General features: G+C 51.5%; 1 protein-coding gene across 3 annotated transcripts in view; it reads left to right on the top strand.

The window, feature by feature from the left end:
* The window catches only part of F8 (coagulation factor VIII), a 28,419-nt gene extending 7,614 nt beyond the window's left edge, over positions 1-20,805 (top strand). Inside the window, exons 7-26 of one of the 3 annotated variants that reach the window (XM_052813756.1) lie at positions 1,519-1,740; positions 2,020-2,254; positions 3,912-4,086; positions 5,079-5,172; positions 7,291-7,502; positions 7,795-7,945; positions 8,092-8,301; positions 9,599-12,371; positions 12,686-12,851; positions 13,688-13,894; positions 14,479-14,707; positions 14,805-14,987; positions 15,194-15,310; positions 16,553-16,624; positions 16,940-17,025; positions 17,522-17,677; positions 18,490-18,634; positions 19,504-19,652; positions 19,968-20,144; positions 20,379-20,805. In XM_052813756.1, coding sequence (XP_052669716.1) covers positions 1,519-1,740; positions 2,020-2,254; positions 3,912-4,086; positions 5,079-5,172; positions 7,291-7,502; positions 7,795-7,945; positions 8,092-8,301; positions 9,599-12,371; positions 12,686-12,851; positions 13,688-13,894; positions 14,479-14,707; positions 14,805-14,987; positions 15,194-15,310; positions 16,553-16,624; positions 16,940-17,025; positions 17,522-17,677; positions 18,490-18,634; positions 19,504-19,652; positions 19,968-20,144; positions 20,379-20,534 — 5,915 coding nt within the window. In that variant the 3' untranslated portion in view covers positions 20,535-20,805. Of the gene's footprint in view, positions 1-1,518; positions 1,741-2,019; positions 2,255-3,911; positions 4,087-5,078; positions 5,173-7,290; positions 7,503-7,794; positions 7,946-8,091; positions 8,302-9,598; positions 12,372-12,682; positions 12,852-13,687; positions 13,895-14,478; positions 14,708-14,804; positions 14,988-15,193; positions 15,311-16,552; positions 16,625-16,939; positions 17,026-17,521; positions 17,678-18,489; positions 18,635-19,503; positions 19,653-19,940; positions 20,145-20,378 lie in introns of those variants that run through there. The other 2 variants (XM_052813755.1, XM_052813757.1) reach the window with 2 other exon arrangements.
* Positions 20,806-21,063: the final 258 nt, after the last annotated feature.

Below are 21,063 nucleotides of genomic sequence, written 5' to 3'. Positions count from 1 at the left end.
CTTTCACTGCCAAGTCCACCACTAAGCCATGTCCCTAAGTGCTACATCTACATGTCTTTTAAATACCTCCAGGGATGGTGACTCAACCACTTCCCTGGGGAGCCTGTGCCAGTGCTTGATAACACTTTCATTGAAGAAATTTTTCCTAATATCCAATCTAAACCTCCCCTGGAGCAACTTGAGGCTATTTCCTCTTGTCCTATCACTTGCTACTTGGGAGAAGAGACAGACACCCACCTCGCTACAACCTCCTTTCAGGTAGTTGTAGAGAGTGATAAGGTCTCCCCTCAGCCTCCTTTTCTCCAGAAAAGCAAAAGAAAAGGCCATTTGTGGTCTTAGTGAAGACAAAAGTTGGCATTTTCTGATGTTCTTCTGGGAGAAGGTCCAGAGCTGCCTGAGTGAAGAATCTCCAAGGCAAACTGGGAAGCACTGTCAGGAGAGTCATTACCATAAGCAACCTTGGTGAACCACACCCTGCAACCTCCCACCTGGGTCTGGCCATTCTCCAATAAAAGGCAAAAGCAAAACTCACCTGAATTCCCTGTCCTGGTAGATCCATGGAGCTTAAGACCTGAGTAGACCTCATGGTCAGCCACTGTAGCTGCACAGTGGCTTTCCCGTTGAGAAGATATCCACCTCCACCCAGCAACCCCCTGTCTGGCTGCGGGACCTGGTCTGAGAGGTGTCTGATGGAGAGGAGAAAAAGCTCAGCAATGGAGAAATCATTGCTTTTCTCAGCAATGGAGAGCTGAGGGCCCTGGGACAGAGCCTCCACCCTGTCTCCTCCTGGGCTCTTGGGATCTGTTCCAGTCATCTATCGCACTCAGTGCCAAAACCAAGTGCTTGACTCTGTATTTGACTTTGTTTGGCTTCAGCTTCCAGGAACTTGTTCTTGTTATTCACTTCACTGCCAGATTACAGAGCCCTTCAGCACACACTTAATTTCTCCCCAGGAAAATATATTTACAGTGCAGTCAAGTCCTCTCCCATTTCCTAAGCACACTGAGCTCTTTGAATCTCTCAGAGGAAGGAACTTTCTCCAGCCTTCAGATAATCCTGGTGACCTCTCTCTGCCCTTTTTGCGGTATTTCAACTACTGCTGAGGACGTGCTGGAGCCCTGCCCCAGATGCAATGTTTTAGTATCAGGCTTTTCAGTGTTGTGATCAAACGAATTATTCCCCTCTCCAGTTCCCAATTCCCCTGTTTATAGAGTCAAGGAGCACATCTACCTCTTTTTCCACTGCATCCCGCTGTGAGCTCCCATCAGCATGCCTCCCAAAGCCTTTGCCAAAGTCCCCCACTCTGTAAATCTAGTCTTATCTCAGAGGGATGATGTGGCCTGTGCCTCTGTTTTGCTCAGACAGTCCACATTCACATGAGACTTCTCCAGCCTGAAGCGACCACCTTGTGGTGCAGGGGACTTAGCACATATCAGGCTCTGAGTCCATGACACCAAGAGTAGGGACAAGGGATGGGTGCAGTGCTGACTCCTGGATGCTGTCCTTCTCTTCTGGCAGGTCTCACACTGTGCCTCAAGAAGCAGGTCCACTGGCACGTGATCGGTTTGGGCACTGGGCCAGAAGTCCACTCCATCTTCTTCGAAGCCCACACATTCCTGGTGAGAAGCCACCGTCTCAGCAGCCTAGAAATCTCCCCTGCCACATATCTCACAGCCCAGACCATGCCAGGAACAGCTGGCTCCTTTCGGATGTTCTGCCAGATTCTGTCCCATCATCAAGGTAACCTTATTCTGCAAGAGCTCAGGGGAAATGAAGTTCAGGGGATGGCCCGGGCTCAGGGTTCTATCCAGTGCTGCAGCTCCAAGGCCCCTCCTGCTCCATAGTGTTACATCCACATGCAGTCTGGCCTGTGACCAGGATGTTATAGGTTGACCCATGTGATGGCCCATTTGATGGGGACAGTAGTGGAGAGGACATGTCCCAAGCAGAGCCTGGGGGAGTGCACGCCTGTGCTGGCATGTCAATGTGACCCTTTCTGCCCGGCTTGTCTGAACCCAGCTGGCATGGAGGCCATTGTGAAAGTGGAGGAGTGTCTGGAGGAGCGCCTAATGAAGATGGGGAAGCTGTCAGATGAGCCAGAAGACATGGATTACCCTGAAGAAGATGAGGAAACATACCATGTGATCCAAGTGCGCTCTTTTGCCAAAGAGAAGCCTGTGACCTGGACTCACTACATTGCAGCTGAAGAAATGGACTGGGACTATGCCCCTGTGAAGCCAGTGTCTCTGGACAGGTGAGAGTGGGCATGCGTGCCCATGAAGCTGCTCCTTGAGGCAGCCCTGCCAGCTCTTCCCCTTTTCTCCAGAAATTTATTTTCCTTCTGCCCAACCTGGACAGTTTTGTTCTTCTTTATTAACACTAACAGTATGGACGCAGGACAAGGATGGTCTTGGGGAGGCCATGGGAAGGCAGGACCTGGCTTTGCTCCATTTTACCAAATGACCCACAGAGGCACTTGTCTCTGGGGCATTTGTCTCTCTGTTGCCCAGGTCTCCAGGGTCAGTCCCTTCTGAGCAGGCAGCAATGCCTGGTGACCCTTCTCACCCTCCAGCCAGGAGACTGTGCACAGCTGGGACATGTGCCCACAGCCCCAGAGTGTGGGTGTCCTTGCCCTGTCTGGAAGGAACTGCTCTAGATGGCAGAGGCAATTAGCCCCTGCTGCTGCCCCACTTCTTGGAGGGAGAGGTGATGCAAGTGCAATATCTCAGCAGAAGTACCTTAGTCAGCACTAAATGGTGATGATGCTTGTCACCAGTCCTGACGTCGCTCTGCTGACACAGGTTGTGTGGGCTGGGGCTGGCGTGGTATTGGGGTCACCAGGTTCTGCCCTAGATCCCAGCCAGTGGCTGCTGGAGCAAGGCATGTGGGGCAGAAATCCCCATCTGCAGCCCCTTGGAGGGTAAGCCAGAGGAGGTGTCATGGTTTAACCCCAGCCAGCAACTAAGTACCACGCAGCCACTCACTCACTTCACCCCCACCCAGTGGCATGGGTGAGACAATCGGGGAAAAAACCCATAAAACCCATGGGTTGAGATAAGAACAGTTTAAGAGAACAGAAGGGAAGAAAATAATAATGATAATAATAACAATAATAAAATTACAACAATAATAATAATAAAAGAATTGGAATATACAAAACAAGTGATGCACAATGCAATTGCTCGCTACTCACCGACCGATGCCCAGTTAGTCCCCGAGCGGTGATCCACCCCCAGGCCAACTCCTCCCAGTTTATATACTAGGCACGACAACACATGGTATGAAATATCCCTTTGGCCAGTTTGGGTCAGCTGTCCTGGCTGTGTCCCCTCACAGCTTCTTGTGCCCCTCCAGCCTTCTTGCTGGCTGGGCATGAGAAGCTGAAAAATCCTTGACTTAGTCTAAACACTACTTAGCAACAACTGAAAACATCACTATGTTATCAACATTCTCATACTAAATCCAAAACATAACACTATACCAGCTACTAGAAAGAAAATTAACTCTATCCCAGCCAAAACCAGGACACAGCTTAGGGCTGGCCTTGCTCCTGGGAAGGAGTTGGGATGATCAAGAAAAGGCAGCTGCTTTGCTGCCTTATGCCCGCACACTGGGGGTGTTCCCTGACACAAGACAATCTGCCATGCTCTCAGCTCTTACAGTCACCACTTCCCTCCAAGGCAGTGTCAGCCCAAGACTGCTACTGTGCAACCCAGTTGAAGCTTTCTCCATTAAAGAAGCACTGAATCACTTGAAACGTTATTCCCCAGGATGCATATTATGATTGCAGGGGTGGGTGTCGCCACTGTGCACTGGTCGTCCCCGGACAGCTGTGTAGGTCCTTGGATGATGGAAGGTCTTGTTCTGGTTCTGACAGCATCCCGTTTGCTCTTTCTCTGCCTTGCCTACAGAAACATCACAAGCCTGTTCCTGGAGGCTGGCCCTCAGCAGATCGGTTCAAAGTATAAGAAAGTGATGTTCGTGGAGTACGAGGATGCAACCTTCAAGAAGCGCAAGGTGTCAGATCAACTGGACAAGGGAATTCTGGGGCCTGTCATTAAGGGGGAGGTTGGAGATCAGTTTAAGGTAAGAGAAAGATTGCTTTCCACAAAGAGAGACTGGAAGGGGAAACTTCGAAGCCTGATGCTGTTCTTCCTAATAGCTCTTGGTTTGTGGCTAAGGTCTGACATAAGTCCTTGAGGTGCTCTATCATGTTTGGTAATGTCCAAAGTTCACCACAAAGGCAGATGTTACTGAAAGCTAAAGCTAAATACTCTCAGTGAGATCAGCAGAGATGCACAGGATATGGCCCAGTCCCCTTGATTTGACTTCATTGCAGACGTCTTAGGAATCGTGTGAATTAATCCATGACACATGGCATCCAGCACCTTCCTCTGAGGCAGGAGTGTCCTCTCATCCTCCACTCTTCTCCATCTGTGTGCTCTTACCATACAGTATTGGGGACTGTCGCTTGTGTCTCCTCAAGTGTCTCTACTGACCACTTGACTTGTTTACTGCTAGGAGGAATGGGATGGTTTCCAGGAACTTCACATTTCTGCTCCCTGCCTGGGGTTTCCTGTGCAGTTGTGGGCATGGACCTGAAGGTAACACCTGTGGCAAAGCCCCGACAGAGCTATTTAGAGAAATAAATGAAGGGCTTCATGCAGTGAAGTGGCGAGCACTTTGAAGCTGTTGACTGCTGTGCAAACTTAGCGTCTTGGTCCTCTGAGGCCTCCTGGATTGACAGACCTCTTCTGTCTCATATGCAAAGTGAGACTAAAGACAGCAACTTTCCCTTTAATAAATCTGATATTTTCATGCCCTCCCTAAAATGGGCATCTCCTGGAAAGATGGACAGTGTAGACTAGTAGAGAAATAAACATTCATTTCTTCTATTCTGACTCCTACTTTGTGGTCCCAGACACATCTGGGCTCCTCCCCACTGGACACTGGCAGGCAGCCGATCCCAGAGCACAGCTGCCCAGTGTGTGCCTCCCTGTGAGGACACTGAGAACAGCCTCAAGGGTTCAAAAAGTTCAGAAGGCATTAAATGTTCCTGCTGGCTGTCCTTATTTCAGATCGTGTTCAGGAACCTGGCAAGCCGACCGTACAACATCTACCCTCACGGCCTCACCAGTGTAAGGCCATACCATGCCATGAAGCCCTCTCAAGGTAAGGCAGGCCACGAGAATTTGGGACATCAATTGGCCACTGCTATTCTTCTGGGCCAGGAGAGCTTCCTGCAGCCCGTGGTAAGACTGGTTGACCAATCCATCCATCCAAGTGCCTCAGCCCTGCAATCCCAGAGATGATGATGATTCTTGGTTCATGTACCCCTTGGTGCCATGTAACCCTGTCTCTAAGGAAGGCTTGGATGATGGCTGGAAGAAGGGGCACTGTCAAACAGGGAGCTGTGACCATGTTGTTTGATCCATCCTGGAGGTCTCCACTTTCCGATGAGGCAGGAACCACCCTAGTGATCCTGCCTGTGTTTGCCAGTTTGCTTACTGTCCTCATTCCCTGGGGTCACCCCTCCCTGCTTTAATGTGGGGTGTTCATTATGATTCAGACTCTCCCTCTTGCAGCTGTGCTGTTGTCCTGGTTTCAGCTGGGATAGAGTTAATTGTCTTCCTAGTAGCTGGTACAGTGCTATGTTTTGAGTTCAGTATGCAAAGAATGTTGATAACACTGATGTTTTCAGTTGTTGCTAAGTAATGTTTAGTCTAAAGTCAAGGATTTTTCAGCTTCTCAAGCCCAGCCAGTGAGAAAGCTGGAGGGGCACAAGAAGTTGGCACAGACAGGGCAGCTGACCCAAAGTGGCCAACAGGGTATTCCATACCATGTGACATCACATCTAGTATATAAACTGGGGGGAGTGAGGGCAGGGGGATTGCTGCTCGGGGACTAACTGGGCGTCGATCAGTGGGTGGTGAGCAATTGCACTGTGCATCATTTGTATATTCCAATCCTTTTATTATTACTGTTGTCATTTTATTAGTGTTATCATTATCATTATTAGTTTCTTCTTTTCTGTTCTATTAAACCATTCTTATCTCAACCCACAAGTTTTACTTCTTTTCCCGATTTTCTCCCCCATCCCACTGTGTGGGGGGGGGAGTGAGTGAGCAGCTGCATGGTGCTTAGTTGCTGGCTGGGGTTAAACCACGACAGCTGTTTTTGCTCTGGGGTTGTTGAGTTACCAGGTCCCTTTCCCAGACTACTTTCATCCCCTGCCAGCATGCTCCCAGGATCACAACTTGTGCAAGGCAATCCCATATCCCACCAGGACAAAATTGTGCCTCCCCTCCTCTTCTCTGCCCTTTTGGGTGCATTGCTATGACAGGCGCAAGTACAGAGGCTGGAGAAAAGCTCCTCTGCTGCAGCAGAGGTGGCAGAACTGGGACAGCAGGAGTTCAGTGAACTAGGTCAGCTTTGTGATGTGTTACTATCTAAATTAAGGTTTTCCTTCAGGAGAGTCAAAAGGGCAAAGCAGCCCATCAGCTGGCAGGACTAAAGGAGCCAAGCCATGCAAGGGACCTGAGAGCCCTGTCCTTGCCCCTCTGTCAACATCCCCCAGCCAGACATGTCTCACCAGCTTTGCCAGCGATTTAACTCTGTGAAAGCGGGCAAGTCATGGTCCTGGAGCACAGGGATGATGCTCTTTAGGGGAGTATAAATAAAAAGAGCTATTCCTACCCTGACTGACACATGAGCTTTGCAAACCATGCTCTTATAGCTGCTCAGCTGGGCACTTGGAACAGAGAAAGGTCTTTTCCTAAAGCTATGTCAGTGCAAGATCCTGCTGAATGCTCAGAGGATTTATTTGCATTTGAGTTTTCCTTCTGTTCCTTCCAGACCTTCTCCTTGCTTTTCTCATGGTCTAGCTGTTTTTGCTTAAAAATCTATCTTTTCTTGCATTGTCTTTCAGCCACGTCTGGTACCCAGCTCTGTACCTTCATCTGCAAATTCCTCCAGGCAGCCCAGAGCCCAGACACAGCTGAGACTGGGCAAATTTTCCAGTTTGCAGGATTTTCAAGGGCTTTCAAAATCAGGCATATGCCTCTCCATTCTCACCTAGTCCCAGGGGCTCCTTTTGTCCAGATCAACTTTCCATGCAAGCATATGCTAGCAGCTAGTGTGCCATCCCAGTGTGGGCATGGGTTTGGGTAGTTTTCTATGCAACTTGTGTGGTCAGGAAACCTCCTTTCTGAGCTCTTTTAAAAAGTGTGATCACCCCTTGCAGGAGCAGCCCAGACCTAACTGATCTGCCCTTGGGCTGTGTGTTGCTAGATAAGGATGTGAAGGACTTTCCTATCCCCCCTGGCCAGTCATTCACCTACAGCTGGAGGGTCACCACTGAGGATGGGCCAACGCAGGCAGATCCTCGCTGCCTCACCCGTTTCTACTACAGCTCCATCGACCCAGTCCGAGACACGGCCTCAGGCCTGATTGGGCCCCTCCTGATCTGCTTTAAGAAGTCCATGGATCAGAGGGGAAATCAGGTGGGTCCTTCCTTTGTCGCCTCAACTGCCAGGCTGAAAGGCTGGAATAACTGCGGTGGGTGAAATATTTGGGTAAAACCAAATTTGTCTGTCCTGTTCTCTTCAACCCTACCATCAGTCCCAATGCCCCTGCCTTCCCCATACTCCCTTGCATACTTCCTTCTCTCCAAACGTGGACACTAACTCCTGTGAAATAGCAGTAAACTGTTCCCCATGCACCCAGGCTAAGACACTGGGCCCCAGGGGCACTCCGATCAGACCAGGAATAACCGCTTCCCTCTCTGCCTTCCAGATAATGTCAGACAACATGAGGTTGGTGCTCTTTTCAGTCTTCGATGAGAACCGCAGCTGGTACCTAGAGGAGAACATCAGGCGGTTCTGCACTGACGCAGCCCATGTGGATACCCAGGACCCCCAGTTTTATGCCTCCAACGTGATGCACAGTGAGTGCTCAGCCAGGGGGTCCCTGCAAAGCCCTGGCAGACACAGGCTTATCTCTGCCCCAGGGAACAAACAGGGACCATACAGCAGCTCGGCAGCCATGGGGGAATCAGGTCTTGATGAAATGTTTCACTCCACTCTCTTCCAGCTATTAACGGCTATGTGTTTGACAACCTCCAAACAAAACTCTGCCTGCATGAAGTTGTGTACTGGTATGTCCTGAGTGTTGGGGCCCAAACAGATTTCCTCTCCATCTTTTTCTCTGGAAACACATTCAAGCGCAACATGGTCTTTGAGGACGTGCTTACCCTTTTCCCATTTTCTGGAGAAACGGTCTTCATGAGTTTGGAAAAGCCAGGTTAGTAACATGGGCTATTCTATAAACCATGGGCTTGTTATCACAGCAGTGATAAGTGAGGACCTCCAGCCAGGTCTCTGGTACCCTATCACATTTTGGCAGCCCGGAGAGCAAAGAGACACGCAACCTGCTGGAAGAGCAAAGTGAGAGGCAATGATTAAATCCTTCCAAAGCTTAAATCAAAGAAATTAAATTACTGTATTTTATTTTATTAATAGGGTGTGTTAAGGTCAAACATGCTGCCAAGCCAGTAAGCTGGCTGCAGTAATGTGAACCCCATGGATGTTACATCTGCACCCTTGGCTCCAAGCTCGGAGGTCAAGGGGAGCAGCAGTGCTGTCCCTGCTGTGGGTTCAGCTGCTGCTGATGGCATACCATTTATCTCCTGCAAGATTTCTGCAAGGACAGAAATCGCAACCATGGAGAAGTCCTAGGAAGGATTTGCTTCAGAGTTTGGTTTTATTTCCCCCCACTCAGCATTTTTTCCTTAGCATTTGCGAAAGTGGTGCCATTAACCATTTCCTCGCTCACAGCGGAAACAGAATTTACCATGTGATTGCAAACACTGATATGATGGTCATGAGCACTGCACCCCAAGCAAGCTGACAGGGTTCCTAGATACCTCAGGAAGCTTTCTAAAACCAGCCAAACATTGTATCAGTTTGAGCTCTGATTTTTGCCTGCTGATCCGAAGCAGGCAAGCAGCTCGCCCAGCAGCAGATGACTGCTCTCTCCAGCGTCAGAGCCTGGTTATTACACACCTCTTGGTGCCTGGAGAAGAGGCGCCCGCTGTGGGGAGCAAATGCATTGACTGGGGATGTGAGCAAGAGGCAGCCTTTTCATTTGTTTCTCCTTGAGTGGGAGAGACATGATGACCCTGTCTGGGAGAGAGGTGTATTTGACAGCACCAGCATGTCTTTGAGGGTGGATTTAGTTGATTACCCTGCTGCTGGCAATAATCCTGGAGGCTCTGTGGGTACTCAGTGCATTAACTGTTCTCACCAAGCTATTGCTGGGGCCTCGCAGGTGTGTGTAGCTCTCTAAGCTCTGGCAGGAAACACCGGCCCTGCTGATGGTGCTTGTCAGGACTAGCTCTGATGTTGCCAGCAACCCGGATGTCTTGTGAGTCCAGCTGTAAGATACTCTAGGGATTATGAAAACATGAAATCACTGCCACAAACCGGAGGCTGCCTGAAAATACAGGTTGCACTAGCAAGGGAGCAGCATGGGGATGGCAGCTCTTCTGATTTCCCACTGTGGTGGGCTGATGGTGTCCTCTTGTCCTCTCTTGAGACAGGCATCTGGACGCTGGGGTGCCTGAATCCTGATTTCAGAGACCGAGGGATGCATGCCAAGTTCACAGTCTTGCAGTGCCAGCATGAGCAATACCCTGATGGGGAAGATTATGTGGATTTTGAGGAGGAGGAAGGTGCCTTTGACTTCCAACCCAGGGCCTTCTCTAAAAGAAAGAGATGGTATAGGCCATGTGTGAATGAGCAACTGAACAACGTCACCTCTTCCAGAAATGAGACAGAGAAGCCAAGATTGTGCTTGACAGAACCCAGCCATGGGGCCCTCCTGAGCAATGGCAGGATTTCTGATCCCTCTTCCAATGGCACATCAACACTTTTAGGAACAACCCCACATCCACCTGATATTTCCATGTTTTCTCTGCCAGAGACAAAGTATGAGACAGTGTCCTATGAGTCCTTCCTGGAAGATGAAGAAGAATTGTCAAAAATCATCAGCCGGGATGAAGGGTTTGGAGCTCTCCCACCTGGAGAAGACTTGGCGAGTGTCAGTGGAAGGGTCCATGGTACTGTGAGCTCAGAAGGTCAGCAACAGCTGCACCAAGCCATACAAACTCCAGGAGATACTCTGGAAGGAAAGAAGGTGACAAAAATCTCAGAGGTTCAGGAGCCAGTAAAAATGACAATAGTCCAGTCTGGTGGTACATTAGAGATCCTGGAAGCAGAGCCTCTGAAGACAACTACTCATGCAACAAGCTTGTGGGACTCAATTGCTTATGCTGCTAGCAAAGTTCCTCTTCAAGACAACAGGAGCTCATTTCACCAGAATGACCTGGAGCGCAATCTGGGACTTCAAGGCACATCTTCACAGGGTGCTGAGGACAAGTTGCTAAGAGGGGTTGATAAAATATCCTTAAATCTATACAAGTCAAAGCAGACAATCAATACAGAACTGGCTTTAAGTACTGATCATAACTCTTCCTCCACACTGGACAATCCTTCTGCATCTTCAGACAAGACAGAAGACAACAGGACTTCTCATGCTGTGGTTCACAGTCACACCAAAGAAAGCAATTATTCTTCAAATGAGCTAAATGCTAGGCTGGAAAAAAGACCTCACAAAGTGGTTTTGCAAGGCTTTTATGAATCTTTTGAAAGGGAAAATGTTTCTTTCTCAGACCTGGGACCCAGCAAACCTGTACAGGAACAAATCCTCACAGATGAGAGTAACTCCTTGCCTGCAAAAAGTGGCACAGAACAAGAAGCCAGTGAACTTGCCAAAGGCACAAGCCTTCTTGAAACCACCTTTGCACACACCAATGACCTTGAGCCTTCCAGCTATGTAATGACGGAAGAGAGGGATGAATTAATCTTGGAGGAAGTGTTTCAGGATGCTACAGCTACTAAGGAATTGCCAGAGATGGACAATCTTGCCTTTCCTGAATCAAATGTCGTGGCCAATGACACAAGGCAGTTCCCAAATGCTTTCTTAAACAGCCCTGAGCAGTTTCTGAGACACAGAAATCCAGCCCCGAGTGTGAGTGGCCCTGACAGGAGGCCTCGACAAGCCAGGTCACTGGAGAGCAAAGGCTTGATGCATGGTCTGGGTCTTCACAACATCAGTTGGCCTGGCAGCAGGGAGCCCCTTTCTAAGGGTAACAAAACAGAGCAGGATCTGGCCAGCCAGACCCCTGAGACAGCAGTGAACAAGAAAGCTGCAAAGGCGTGTGGACCTCATCCCCCTTTTTGCAGCACTCACTTCAAAAAGAGGTCCTTGATATCAAGTGACACTTTGTCTGAGGTGATGGTGGCCCAACAAAGCCTGGAAGAAAAAGCAAACATGGTTGAAGGGAGACTACACATGGGCCGGGATACTCCACAGGCTCTGCTTGGAGATAGTGCTGATGAGATGCATCCTGAGGAGAGGCCAAGCACAGATGAGGGTGTACAGAACAGCAGTGAGGGGGCCCAGCGCAGTGGACGCTCCTTCCCCATGCAGGGAGCACTGGGGAGCAAGGTGGCAATGGCAGCAAGCAGCTCAGAAACACAGGCTGGTGCTGTGGCTGCAGACCTGGCCTCGAACTGGGACCCAGTCTCTTTGGGGGCAGCGGGACACACTGGGGGCTCGCAGAGCCCAGCTTTGGCTGAGCTGCAGCTGGGCAAAGGTGCTGTCTGGGGGGCTCCCGGGAGTGAGCAAGCTCAGGGGAGGAGCCAGATGGAGGAGGAGACAAACTCTGTGGAGAAGCTAGGTCAGTTCAGTCCTCAGCCTCAGCAGCTCAAGGCCAATGTCATGGAGGACTACGTGCCTGAGAGCACATCTGGGCAAAGCCCAGAAGAAATCCCTATGAAACCAGCCTCCAAAGAGAACTATTCCCTGTCTCCAAGCAGCCTTGCTCACAACCACAGCACTACCAAAAAACCAGCCAAATACGTGCAAGCCAGTCCGGATGGATGGCAGGTGCTCAGTGGGGAAGACGTCCTCAGAGAAACCAGGAAGAGAGAGGACCAGGGCCTAGGAGAGCCTAAGGAAGATCAGGAAAGCAACAGCACAGCTGGGAAGAGGAACCATGCCCCAGGACATAGGGAGAGACCACTATTGAACAACGGGACCTATTTAAGCCCCTCGAGGCTAAAGGCTGACAAGCCAGACTATGACGAGTATGGTGACACAGAGCAGACCATGGAGGATTTCAACATCTATGGGGAAGAGGAGCATGACCCACGCTCCTTCCAGGGGGAGGTACGGCAATACTTCATTGCAGCGGTGGAGGTGATGTGGGAATACGGGAACCAGAGACCCCAGCACTTCCTAAAAGCCATGTAAGTGTGACTGTCCCGCAAGTATTCCTCCTGCACTGCGTGGCATGGCTTGATGCGTGAGTTGGCATGTCCTGGCAGGCAGGATCACAGGTCTATGACTGTACAATCCAGCCAAGCAGCCCAGGGGAAGGATGCTCCCAGCTCCTCCCCTCCACCTGGGGAGTTTAGTAACTCCAGCAACCTTGAGCTTCCTTGCAAATGTGTCAGGGATGGTCTAGGCTCTGCATCACCCTTGCCCTGCAGCAGCCCTGCCATGGATGCCCTCCCCATGGGACAGTATCACCTGACTTGCTTAACTGCCCTCACCCCAGCAGGGACCCCTGGAGTGGCAGAAGGAAGCCTTTCCGGCAGTACCGCAAGGTGGTTTTCCGAGAGTACATGGACGATTCCTTCACACAGCCGCTGCTGCGAGGAGAGCTGGATGAGCACTTGGGCATCCTCGGGCCGTACATCAGGGCAGAAGTTGAAGATGTCATCATGGTGAATTGAAAGTTCCCATTTCCCATAAAACCTAAAATCCCCCCATTGCTGTCTGTGCTCAGCCAGTGGGAGTGCTGAGGTGGGCCTGCAGGTCACCTTCAGGGCTCGGGGGCAGGAGCTGCCCTGTTGGCACCCTGCGTGGCATGTGGATGGCACCAGGTTGGGAGGCAGAGCCACCATTCAGAGGGACCTCAGTGGCTGGAGGAATGGGCCAGCAAGAACCTTGGAATGTTCAGATGCAAAGCCCTGGACCCGAGACAGACCCAACCCCTGTAACATCATGGCCTGAGCAGCTCCTGGGCTCCATGGAGAGCCTTTTGGGTGAAGGGATTGTAAAAAGCGTAATGAGCTAAGCAGGGTTCAGTACAGCTTCTTTGGGTGCTCTATGTGAGGGCAGGCTTGGGCTTCCCTCACCACCAAAGGTCCCTCAGCACCCACTTAAGGAAGAGGTGAAAGGCTCTTCACCAGGCTTGGGACTCGTACGCCTGGAGAAGATGGCCAGTTTTCACTGAAATCTTCACCAGGATGGATTCAGCACCTTTGGGCTCCAGAGACAGTAGTGTAGCTGACCTTGGTCTCATTGAGCAGGGAGAGGGCCTCATCCTGCTGGCACAACCGGGATGTGCTTTCCACTGGGGATCACACTGCACAGCCACAGCTTGTGGTTCAGCAGGAGTTGGCCACTGCATGGATCCCAGCTGGAGGTCTAAGCACAGGGGACATGACTGCCTCCTTCCCGCCAGCTGGCTGGATCCAACCCCAGAGCCCAGGGCACTCTCAGTGCTGAACCTAGCCTCCTCCCACACTCCCTTTGCTTTGCCTTTCCTCCTGTGCAGGTTACATTCAAGAACCTGGCCTCGCGGCCCTTCTCATTCCACTCCACTCTGCAAGCCTACGAGGAGATGCAGGGTGCAACACAGGGTGGAGATGTGGTGAAGCCTGGCGAGCTCCGGAAGTACTCCTGGAAAGTCCTGCCCCAGATGGCACCCACCACACAGGAGTTCGACTGCAAGGCCTGGGCTTACTTCTCCAACGTGGACTTGGTATGTGGGATCCTGCTCCATGGGGCATCCTGGAAGAAGAGATGGGCAGCATGCCTGGGTCCTGGCTGTGAGGTCAGGGCTTTTCATATGGTGCTGTGCTGAAAGCAGCCTGTGGCGGTGTAGGTTCTCAGGTGTCTAATACAGTGATGAATGCATGCTGGTGGTTTCTCTTCTCTTCCCTTCTCTTAATTGGGTTTTTCCCCCATTCCCCAGTTGTACGAGCTTATGAGACTTGTAGGGAACTAGCATTCTGCAGTCCCCTACCCCTCTGCCAAATCTGGCTGAATTTGGCCCATGGGTTCCAATGTTAGTGGGGTAGGGACTGTTGGACACTTGGACAGACTTCCTTTGAAAGCATGTGCAAACACTTGCTGCACAGCCTTTCTTAGCTAGGGGCAGAGTGGGGATCCCGCAGTGAACCCAGCATGGCCTTCCTACCCTGCACATGCCATGCCCTGTGCATAAGGGGGAGCGAGGCCAGGGATGCTGACAGGGCCACTGCTTTCCTCGCTGTTGTGCCACTTGCGGGCATCAGCGTTGCCTCCCTCTCCGAGGCAAACCCTTCTTTCCTGGCTCTCTGGCAGGAGAAGGACCTGCACTCAGGCCTCATTGGGCCACTGATCATCTGCCGCCGTGGCGTGCTGAACTTCGTTTTCAGGCGGCAGCTGGCTGTGCAGGAGTTCTCCCTGCTCTTTACCATCTTTGACGAGACCAAAAGCTGGTACTTCCTGGAGAACATGGAGAGGAACTGCCGCCCTCCCTGCCACATCCAGCAGGACAACCCTGACTTTAAGAGAAACCATTCCTTCCACGGTGAGGACCCTTGCCCTTGCCCTTTCCCTCCCACAGTCTATATTGGGATGGAAAAACCCTGGAGCCTTGAGCCGCTCCTGACTGCTGCCTTCCCCAGCCATCAACGGCTATGTGAGTGACACGCTGCCTGGGCTGGTGATGGCTCAGCAGCAACGGGTCCGATGGCACCTCCTGAACATGGGCAGCACTGAGGATATCCACTCCATCCACTTTCATGGGCAGATGTTCAGCGTCAGGACTAGCCAGGAGTATCGTATGGGAGTCTACAACCTTTATCCTGGTGAGATGCAGCAGGGGCACTGTGCACACCCCAAGTGCCAGGGCTTCATGTCCATGCCGGTTAGGAAGTGCTAAGCCTGTGGGGTGATAGCAAGAAGGGTGAATGGATCTGGAAGAGTCTGGCTCTGTGTTTGCACAGTGCTTGGCACTGTGGCATCCCATTACAGCCAGTAACTCTCCTCTGGTCTGCTCTCCATTCCTGGCCAGGTGTCTTCGGGACGGTGGAGATGTGGCCCTCACATGCCGGGATCTGGCGGGTAGAGTGCAAAGTGGGAGAGCACCAGCAAGCTGGGATGAGTGCTCTCTTCCTCGTGTACAACCTGAGTGAGTGATCCTCTTTATGCCCTGGCCTGCTTGCTGCCATGGCCATGGCCAGCATTTTTTTGAGCTCCATCCCCCAGGTCTCTCAGCGTTTCCCCTGGGGTGGCCCAAGTGGGGTCTTCTGGGTTTTCACTCTGAAAGTCACAACTTCAGCCCTTGCAACCCTATTCAGCCCAGCAGAGAGCACAGAGTCAGGGACATGGTTGGGGTGAATGCTGGGAGACCAGCTTCATTTGCCTCCAAATATTTGCTCCCAGAGCTCTTGTTTTCCAAAACTGAGGGTCCCTGGCCATCCTGTAAAATGCATTTACCCCAGCAACTGCATGCACACACTGGTGCCTGCCCACACTGTCAGGAAGGTACAGTACCCAGCTGCCTAACCACATGTCAAGAGGCAAACTGAGGCACGGAGTGATGGCAGGAGGCAGCAAGCAACACCACCTGACTACAGGTTGCTCTGATAGAAAGAGCCCCAAGAGCAACTGCAAAAATCCACAGGAAATCTCTGACTCCATTCACCCCAGAACAACATGTTTCTACCTCACCATATGTAAGCACTGGGGGAAGTGGTTTGTGAGAGTAGTATTTTATTACACAATGACAGTCTCTCTCCTCTTCCTAAAGGAGTATTAAATGTCAGCCAGAAAATGTTTCCATAAGTTAAAAATCTGCTTAAGATTTCAAATTCGCATTTTCCCCAGAAGCATTTGCCATTCAGCAGAGATGCCAAGATGTGACAAGTCACTAACAATAATGGTTATTATAAAAGACAAACAGCCCTGTGCTCAGTAGACCAGAATAGAGACACAGAGAGACAGGGGTGTCAGGCAGACTTTCCTTTAGCGACATGATACTTGTGTTTAAAAGATGCGGCCTAGCAACAAAAAGGCCCAGGAGCAAGACATGGGGGGTATAAGGAAGAGACACTTGTCAGCATTGCTGGGAGATCACGACATGGAAATGAGAGGTCGGGGTCTCAGGCACAGGAGTTTGGCAAGAGGCTGCTGTGGCTGATACTGGGAACTCTCTGCTGCTGACATTGGGGTGGGGAGCAAGAACCTCCAGCACCCCTAAAATTCAGGGATGGATGCGGCAGCATCTGAAGCCCACCATTTGGTGTGAGACAAACAAGCCTGGGGGCTCCTGGAGGCTTGAGACAATTTCCATGAAGCTTTTCCTTCAAAAGCCTTGTTATCTAATCAACTCTCCCTGGTTTTCTCCCTCCTTCTCCCTGTTTGGCTGCAGACTGCCGAAATGCCCTCGGCCTGGCCTCGCGCCATATTGCAGATTCTCAGATCACAGCTTCAGGGCAGTATGGTGAGTAGGGATTGTTGCTGCAAGGGAGACAGGTGAGGTTGGGCCAGCTTCAGCCAACACAACTCATGGGCTTGCCTGCTCAAGGCTCTGCTACACCAGGTCTCTGGCAGAGTCCATCCTCCATCCATGCCCATGTCTGTGTCCCACTCGGGACCTGGAGGTGCCTTCCCACACGTCTGGCCCATCATGTCAGTGCTCAGCCACCCCGTACATGGCTACTAAACCCTAAGGTGATCATCAGGCTCCATCCTGCGGATGGACTTCTCACCACCTCAGGCTGGGCAGCATCCTTATATCTGTGCATTCTCCTCACAGGGCAGTGGGCTCCTTACCTGGCCAGGCTGCATAACACCGGCTCCATCAATGCTTGGAGCACTGACCGCAGCAACGCCTGGATCCAGGTAAGAGGGGCCCTGTGGCTGGAGGCACTGCTGAGGGCATTGCAAGGGCATGCTCATGGCTGATGCCCTGTGCAGAAGGACCTGCGCAGATGGCCAGTGTCTCCCCATCTGTGTCCTGCTATTTCCCTTGCTTCCCCTCTGGGAGGGGAGCTCTGAGATCCTAATAGCAGTTGTTCTGGCCACGGTTGCTGCTGGCCTGACACCCAGATCCACCCTCAGTGCAGCAGAAGAATCACTTGATGGTCCAGCTGCAGCACTGGATTGTGCAAAAATCCCCCCAAGACTGGGTGAGAACAGCTCACCTCTCCAAACAGTTCTTCCCTGCCCTCTCCTAGCTGTTGGCTGACTTGTGCCCTTATGAATGACTGTTTTAACTAGTTTCATAATCTGTGCGCAGTTTCATCATGAGTAAGTGAGTTCTATGGGTTTATAGTGCATTGCCTGAACATGGCTCGGGTTTTCCATCAGAAATGAATCCCTAACTTTTGTTCCTCAGGTGGACCTTTTGCATCTCATGATTATTCATGGCATAAAAACCCAAGGGGCCCGTCAAAAGTTCTCCAGCCTTTACATCTCCCAGTTTGTTGTCTTCTACAGCCTTGATGGGCAAAGGTGGAGGAAATACAAGGGGAATGCCACTAGCACCCAGATGGTAAGGCGAATGTGTCTTGAAGAGAGTGTCTTCCCAGAGTAGGGTTTCTTGGGGTGATGAGGGCTAGGGAGCTCTGTATACAAGACAGAGATCTCCTGAGCCCCTGAGATATTTGATTAGGGCAGGAACAGTGAGCATTCACTGCCAGGATGGCTGAATCCTGCAAGGGACTTGCTGTCTGTGTCCATCTGTCTCATTTTAAATTGACTGAGCTATTTCTTTCCACAATCCCAGGTGGCTGTAAGATCCACCACTTAATGTTATGTTGCATGTTACTTAAAGCTAGGCATAAGATTTTGCCTGAATATCTTATTTGACCCCAAAGGCAAATTTGGCTTTCTAAGAACATTGTGCAGATGCCGATGATTTGTAGGATCTCTACTCTTTAGAAAAAAACACAACCTAAATATGCATAAGCTGATCATTCCAGTGGGAGAAGAAAAGTATCCAGAAAAGCCTCCATCATGTACTCCAGCTGTGGCCAGAACTTTTCCCAGCTTCAAAAGCCCCAGGACTGACTTTTTTTTTCTTCTTTTTCTCCCCTCTGTTTGGTGAAAATATAAACACATGTTCATTTGCACGGACCCTAAGTTTCTCCTCCTCCTGTTTCTCAGTGGTTCACCCTGATTTGGCCCATTCACACTTATTTGGTCTGAATCACATCTCAAATCATTTCCCTGAGCTGCCATTCTCTTGTAAGGATGGTGATAAAATACAGAAGTGTCAGACAGAAATGTTCTCTCCACTAATCCTTGTCCTGTCTAGCTCTCTTTCCACTGGTACAACAATCCTTTTTCTCCCTTTCCTTGCAGCTGTTCTTTGCAAATGTGGATGCAACCGGCGTGAAAGAAAATCGCTTCAACCCTCCAATCATAGCCCGGTACATCCGCATTAACCCCACTCACTACAGCATCCAGACCACGCTGCGTATGGAGCTCATCGGCTGCGATCTGAACAGTATGTCCCACCTCCAGATACCAAGCACCAAAGCCTGGGCCTGATCCAGTGGGGTGCTGAGTGCCAGCTCCATGTGTTTCAGGACTCCCCAGGCAGTTGTGGAGGGGGAAGGAGGAGGCTGAAGATGGCATTGAGGTGTTGGGGGAACAAAGCTGGAAAATTTCGTTATGGTCTTCGAGATAGCAATACCAGAGGGAGAACACGGGGCCAGCTCTCACCACCACTTTTTCCTGAACCACCAGAAACCTCCAGCAGCAGCTAAGCTGATAGCTGGGGAGCTGCTGCCTCAGTCTGGGGGAGCAGGGAACAAGCAGAGACAGACACTATTGGCTTTTCCTCCACTCCAAGGCAAGACTGCTCTGGCCCACAGTGTGACCTGGGGCAGTGGTGCTCTGGGATCCTTTCTTTAGCTTCACACACTAGCAGGGCGGACTCTCCAGCAGCTACAAGTGGCAGCGGCTGTGCTGTTGCCCCATGCCACAAGCCTGCCAGCCGGCTCTGAGGCAGCTGTGCACATGCACACCTGATCACCATATGCAGGGTGTCTCCCTGCCAGGTATTCTTGTTCTTCCCCTGGAGGCAGGTTCTCCTTATGTCCTGGCAGATGCACAGATTCTTCACATTCCTCCTAGATAAAATTGCCAGGCAGAAAAGAAGGTGGGACTAGTGGCAGGTGTCGTTTGGCACTCCCCAGCCAGAGCCATGCTGCACACAGGGGCCCTGAGCCGTGCCATGACACTGCAGCAAGGCACAGGAGAACCTGTAACCAGGGAAAGTGCACGGAGGGTGGCTGGGGCAGTGAACAGCCAGAAGGCATCTCCGTGATGGGGCTGTTCCTCCCTCTGACAAGCATCACTCCTCTCTTCCAGGCTGCTCTGTGCCCCTAGGAATGGAGAACAGAGGGATCCCTAACCAGCGCATCTCCGCGTCCTCCTACAGCACCAACCTCTTCTCCAGCTGGTCACCCTCACAGGCCCGCCTGAACCTGCAGGGGAGGACCAACGCATGGAGGCCAAAGGTAGCCCATGCAAGGTGATCCCCAGGCAGGCAGCTGGGGCATGGGCAGGCAGGTGGGATCCTAGCAGGCAGGGTACTTGCAACCTCTCCTAGCCAGGGCTGCATGAGGAGTGTGTACAGCCATGTGCACTGTGCAAGCTGCCTGCACACAGGCAGAAGAGTTGCTGCACTGATTTAGCACCCAGCAGCTCCAGCCAGACACCTGGTAGGGCAGGTGAAGCCCAGAACTATGTGTAGGGCCAGCTTGGCTTCTGCTGCAACGAACGTGTCTTTCTCATTGCTGCTGAAGGGCTGAAGGAAGTCTGTCCTTCCCCAGAGCAACAGCCCCAGCGAGTGGTTGCAGGTGGACTTTGAAGTAACCAAGAAGGTGACTGCAGTCATAACCCAAGGTGCCAAAGCTGTCTTCACCCACATGTTTGTGAAGGAGTTTGCTGTCTCCAGCAGCCAGAACGGCAAGCACTGGAGCCCAGTCCTGCAGGACGGCAAGGAGAAGGTAGGCAGAGATGCTCCACGGCCAGAGACAGACCACGGCCACCCCTAGGGCAGCAAGCACAGCCCTTGGCAGCAAACATGCTCACAGGATTTTTTTGCAAGAGCGGTGAGCTGGGCTGTGCTTTTTCCTCCCTAAAGTGTTCCCAAGTGGTGATTGGGTTGATCATGTCTTCAAGTCATGGGCTTACTATACCAGCAGAGGAGAGCACACCCCTGATTTCTCTCTCCTCTCCAGATTTTCAAGGCAAACCAAGACCACACCAGCACAGTGATGAATAGCCTGGAGCCCCCCCTCTTTGCCCGCTATGTGAGGATACACCCCCGCCAGTGGCACAACCACATTGCCCTGAGGATAGAGTTCCTCGGCTGTGACACTCAGCAGGAGTACTGATGGCTGCAGGGCCAGACATGGGCGGTGCTGGCCCGAGGACCTGCATCCAACCAGACACTGAACTCTCACCAGGGCCGGAGCCAGCCCTCCAGGGCCCTGGCCAGCCCTGCTGCCGGGGAGGAGAAGGCCTGCAGAGCTGTCACGGTGGCTGACTCGTTATCAGCCTCTTCCTGTCCCTCATCTACCAGATGCCATATAGTCAGACATAATGCTGAAGAATTAAACAGTAATTTTCCAGTGTAATGCTGAAGAATTAAACAGTAATTTTCCAGTATCTCTCTGCACTTTCTCCTCTGCTCCAGCCTTGGAGTCCCTGGGGGCTCAGTCAGCATTACCAGCAGCTAGTAATTAATTAGCCCCAGAGCTTCTCAGCGTCGTTTTGCACGAGCTCCCACTGCCTGGTCACAGTCCTGGAGGAGGAGGAAGCAGCAAAGATAAGGGCTGGGGGAGGAGGCCCTGCTCCAGGCCCCAGCGTCCATTTCACAATCGGTGGGGATCAGTGGCTCACAGGAGGCAGCACTTGCTCAAC

This window comes from Harpia harpyja, chromosome 18 (genome assembly GCF_026419915.1).
Source record: "Harpia harpyja isolate bHarHar1 chromosome 18, bHarHar1 primary haplotype, whole genome shotgun sequence".
Classification (NCBI taxonomy): Eukaryota; Metazoa; Chordata; class Aves; order Accipitriformes; family Accipitridae; genus Harpia; species Harpia harpyja.
The sequence above is the reverse complement of the archived record's forward strand: the minus strand, read 5'-3'. Positions and strand labels throughout refer to the sequence as shown.